The 5,068-nt window shown below is 48.2% G+C and overlaps 1 protein-coding gene across 1 annotated transcript; it reads left to right on the forward strand.

Moving 5' to 3' along the window:
* The first annotated feature begins 3,346 nt into the window (after nt 1-3,346).
* LOC147973290 (uncharacterized) lies at nt 3,347-4,291 on the forward strand. The gene has a single exon (XM_087524627.1). The coding sequence runs from the start codon at nt 3,347-3,349 to the stop codon at nt 4,289-4,291; it is 945 nt and encodes a 314-aa protein (XP_087380753.1).
* Nucleotides 4,292-5,068: the final 777 nt, after the last annotated feature.

The following is a 5,068-nucleotide window of genomic DNA, read 5'->3' on the forward strand; positions in this document are numbered from 1 at the left end:
TTTTTGGATACTTGCAAAAATTCCATAGGATTATATATTAATCCAAATGCAATAATTCCAACTCCCATATTTTTCTAAAAATCCCACCTATTTAATGGTGTAACTTTCATAAATATCCATCTAACTTTTCTGCACTGTTCAAATTTAAATTCAAATTTGGGCATTTATATTCCCCTCTAAAAATCCATTTCTCCTATTATACAACTCCAAATCCAAAACTAGGAATTTTCCCCTTCTTAGCTTTCAACCTAGTATTTAACAAAAATAAGTTGACATTTTTCTGAGCACTTTGGTTTTTCTGTTTTATTATTGCCTTATTTTTCTCGTTATTATTTTGCGACGATAGATTGCGTTGCTGACGAAGGAGTTGGACCAGAAGACTTTGTTGAGCCAGGCAAGCAGCCCTTTGACCATGTCTATGAAACCCTTTTTATGCATTTCATATAGCACTTTATTATTGTTGCATCGGAATCATGATGAGAGGGTAGCCACTTTGGTGGGATGCCTACATTTCCTCCTTGTTGATACTTGCATTGTGCATGACCCTACCTCCTTATGAGGGTTATGCCGGTGGGAATAGATAGGATGCTAAAATAGTGCTACGCAAAAAGGGACGGGTATACGCATAGTGATGGAGGCAAAGTATTTTGAAAGGACTTTTCGAAAACCCCATCGGGTGCCACTTATGCCCGAGGGAGATGATGAGTTGGGTAACCACTTGATGACGAAGTGGTGTACCGAGGCAAGTGTGTGTGTGTTTCTTTTAAAAACGATTTGGTTTAAGTTGCGACCGTTATTCCAACCTTACATGCGCAACCACTCTACCCTTATATGGGAAAGGGCATTATTGATTACCTAGGCTGATACTAGCTTGGAGCCCGCATTACTAGTGACGGGGGAGAGTTCGTGCTCTCTCTCAAGACGGGGTCGTGCCAGGTAGGGCGGCCAAGAACATTTTTAAGGGGCACCGGACACACCGTTGGTACCCCGTGCCAGTGGTATGTGATGAATATGGGAGCAAGGCTCCACAATTTTTAAGTCGTGAAATGATGGGCACGGGGGTTACTACCAATCGAGTGGACTCCATGTTAGTGTTGTCTAGGGAAATATAGTGATCGGGTGCTTACCCCGGGTACTTGAGGTACCGCGGGTCGTGGATGACACGGAAGTTCCCCGGATCTTGTGGGTAAAGTGTGCAACCTCTACAGAGTGTAAAACTATTCGAATAGCCATATCCACGGTCAAGGACAGTTGGGTAACCGCTCTTGGGCTACGCCCACATGTTTACAAACCAGTGTGTGTTTGGATAAGTGGGAAGAACTACTCGGGTCAAGTCAAAGGACTTGACATGATTGAGTTGGGTTGGTGCCCACTCTTTTTATGTTGATACCACTACATTGGGTCAAGTCAAAGGACTTGACATGATTGAGTTGGGTTGGTGCCCAATCTTTTTATGTTGATATCTGTAACCTGTCCTCGTGGTTACTTGAATTCTCCTAATGCATGTCTTACGAGTTGTTGAACATGTCATTGCACTCAAAAACTAGCTTCCCGCAAAATTTACCTATATCATGCATTGTTGTACCTTGAACCAAAACATGGGTTGCTTGTGAGTACATTCAAAGTACTCATTGGCTTGCCACTGGTTATTTAATTGGCCAGGCATGGAAGAACAGGAGTTCGAAGAAGAGTTCTTTGAAGATGAGCATGCGAACTAGGACGCTTCCCAGTCAGAATGCCTGTAGGGTTAAGGCAGATGGAATGGGTTCTACTTATCGACGAAGATTTCCGCTGCTTATGTTTCATTTGATGTTCAGCCCTTAAGGCTTTATCTATGTAAGACTTGACCATAATGGTTATAATTTGTGTAAGACGGTATGTATGGATGTAAGACTCTTGTTATTCAGCTTCTGTGTGTTCAGTGAGCATTGATCTCTGGGATCACTGTACACGTGCATTCGATGATCTCGACTTATGAGTCGGGGTCCCCACAGAGCTGGTATCAGAGCCATCTTGACTGTAGGAAGCCTTAGTTATCATGGGCGTTAGTTAGCTTGAGACCATCTAAACTTCTCTTCTTTTCTAAAGCTTACCCAACCCAAGATATGTTTCCCTTATTGACCTCTCCCATTCAACCTTTGTAGATGGCTGCCGTACCTGAAGAGTTCCTGACCATAGGATTTCCCGTGCTTCTCGAGGATAGCCTCAAGAAGTGCCAGTACCACCGAGCCCCCATTTTCACCTACCATGAGCATTGGATCAATGACACCAAGATGGAGTATCATGTGGAAGTGATCGTGAAGGCCAATGACTCTCCAACAAGCTGGTTTTTCGAGGGACCCCAAATGGCAACACTAGTTCTTGCCGTCGAGACGGCAACCCTCAAGGCTCTCACCCGCCTCCGAGACCTTCTTCCGGAGATGGCAGACGAGTTGGCAACCCGTTTCTTGCCTTATCGGAAGGAAGGTGAGGATGAGAGCAGTGCACCAGCTCCACCATTAGAAGAGGGACTTCCACTCTGATTCCAGACCTACTTCAGCCTTTGTGCTGATAGTTTGGCACAACACTTGGCCTCTGAATCAATGGAACTCTGAAAGGAACTTCATGAGACCAAGGCGCTTCTTCTTCAAGCACAAGGGAAGACGGATAGGATCAAGAAGGAAGGTGCTCCCCCTGGACAACCCGCAATCGCATACAGAGGCGGAAGACCCCCAAAGGATGGAGAACCACCACAGCAACACCGCATGAGTGCAAAGGAATACCGCAAGCTCTTCGCACCACCGTCAAAGCAACTCCGTGTTGAGCTCCTCCACTCCCCCACCCCTTCAAGTGAAGAGGGAAGTCAGGCAACCGATGACGAGGAGGAAGACCCAGAAGAGCCAGACTACGCGACCGAGCATTCCACCACTTAGGCATCATTCGCAACCCGGATATGCCCGTTAGTAACCCCTACGGTAGGATAGGTCGTGTACCCCTATGCGAAGTCGAGTCCTTGTAATGGTTCATATGAAACCATTTAGTATTGTGATTGCTTTTGATGTGTTTGATGGACGTCGTACTTTCCTTCGGGAACTTGTAAGCGACTACATCACCCATTTGGATTTTAATGTATGTGTTTGGGCTTTTGGCCCTTGCATGAAAACAATTAGTGTCATACCAACCCCCTTACTAGGCATCCCATCTATATTGCTTTCCTCATCTTTCCCAATCATGAGACCTTGACCGCTCCAATAGGATGCCTGTTGTAACTCGTACTGGTACCTCTACCCAGCAGTAAGAAGTCGGAGAAGGAGCCAGTCAGGACCAAACCCAAGGACAAGCTCCACCACCGCCACCACCTCCAAGCATGGACATGGCTCAGCTTCTCCAAGCCTTCCGAGAGGAACGCCAAGCCAACACCGCAGCCCTCCAGATGATTGCTCAAGCTGTCAACCGCCAGCCGGCGGGAAACGACAATGGACGTTCCACGTTGGTGGAGTTCAAGAAGCATGCACCACCCACCTTCATCGAGACTGCCGAACCCCTGGATGCAGACGACTGGGTCCGCACCATTGAGGATCTGCTGGAGCTAGTCGGATGCACTAAGCACCGTGAGAAGGTGGCATATGCTGCTCACTGTCTCGGGGGAACTGCTAGAGCTTGGTGGGATGGATTCAAGGCCATGCATGTTGAGCGAAACATCACTTGGAATGACTTCAAGGCAGAATTCCGCAAGGCCCACATTCCCTCCGGAATCATGGCCATCAAGAAGCGTGAGTTCCGAGCCCTGAAGCAAGGTAGTAGCACTGTCAAGGAGTACATGCAGAAGTTCAGTGTTCTCTCAAGGTATGCCCCTGAAGACGTCAACACTGATGCTGCCAAAAGGGAGCGCTTCATGGAAGGCCTTAACCAGACTCTGCAGTACTCGCTTGTTGTGTGTGACTGCCCGACCTTTCCTGATCTGGTGAACAAGGCACTCATGCTTGAGGACAAGCGACGTGCTTTGGATGACACCCATAAGCGCAAGATGATCAGCAAGGGTAGCTCCAGCAACCAGAAGCCTCGCCCGTGGCAGCTAGCCCCGGTCAAGCCAACCTATCAGCAGCCAAGAGCTCCTGCACCCCGCACCAACTATCCACCTCAGCAGTACTCCAACCCCAGGCCAGCTTACAACAACCCCAATAACAATGCCGGCAAGAGCAGCAACCCCAATCAAGTCACTTGCTTCGGATGTGGTCAGGCAGGACACTACTCCAAGAATTGCCCCAACAAGAAGCCCAACGCCCCGCGCCCCAATGCGCAGAACCCATGACCAGGCCGTGGAATGTCACCAAGGAACCAAGCTCCCCGCAACCTGCCCAACCACGGAAAGGGTCGTGTGAATCATGTCACTACAGAAGAAGCCCAGGAAGACCCGGACGTCGTGCTGGGTACGTTCCTTGTCAACTCAACACCTGCAACTGTCTTGTTTGATTCTGGAGCCACGCATTCATTTGTCACCCAAAAGTTTGCATTAAAAAGTGGCATGACTCCTACGCCCCTGAATAACCCTATGGTGGTACAAACCCCCAGAGCAGAGATGAGAGCCAAGATAGGATGTAAAGGAGTCGGGATTGTCATTAATGGGGTAGACTTCCTAGCAGACCTCATCATCTTAAGATCACAGGGCTTGGATGTGATCTTAGGAATGAACTGGCTCATCAAGCACCAAGGCTTGCTAGATTGTGCCAACCGGACTGTCACTGTAACCAATGACCAAGGAGTCGAAATTAAATTTGCCTCCAACCCCTCCTCTGCTCAAGCCACCCAAGTCAACTCTCTGCAGAAGTTGGATTGGAGCAAGTGCCGGTAGTATGCGAATACCCCGATGTCTTTCCTGCTGAGCTACCGGGAATGCCTCCTGACCGAGACATTGAGTTCATCATCGAGCTCATACCCGGAGCAGGACCCATCTATAAGAAGCCTTATAGAATGGGATCGGAAGAGTTAGCAGAATTGAAGAAGCAACTGGAAGAGCAGTTGAGGAAGGGATTTATCCGCCTTAGTGCCTCCCCTTGGGGATCACCTGTTCTGTTTGTGGCAAAGAAGG

The sequence above is a fragment of the Triticum urartu genome, chromosome 5A (genome assembly GCF_056163025.1).
Source record: "Triticum urartu cultivar PI428250 chromosome 5A, HENAU_Tu73, whole genome shotgun sequence".
NCBI lineage: Eukaryota > Viridiplantae > Streptophyta > Magnoliopsida > Poales > Poaceae > Triticum > Triticum urartu.

Coding starts and splice junctions, on each gene's coding strand:
- LOC147973290 (XM_087524627.1), top strand. CDS start 3,347: ATGGACATGGCTCAGCTTCTCCAAGCCTTCCGAGAGGAACGCCAAGCC.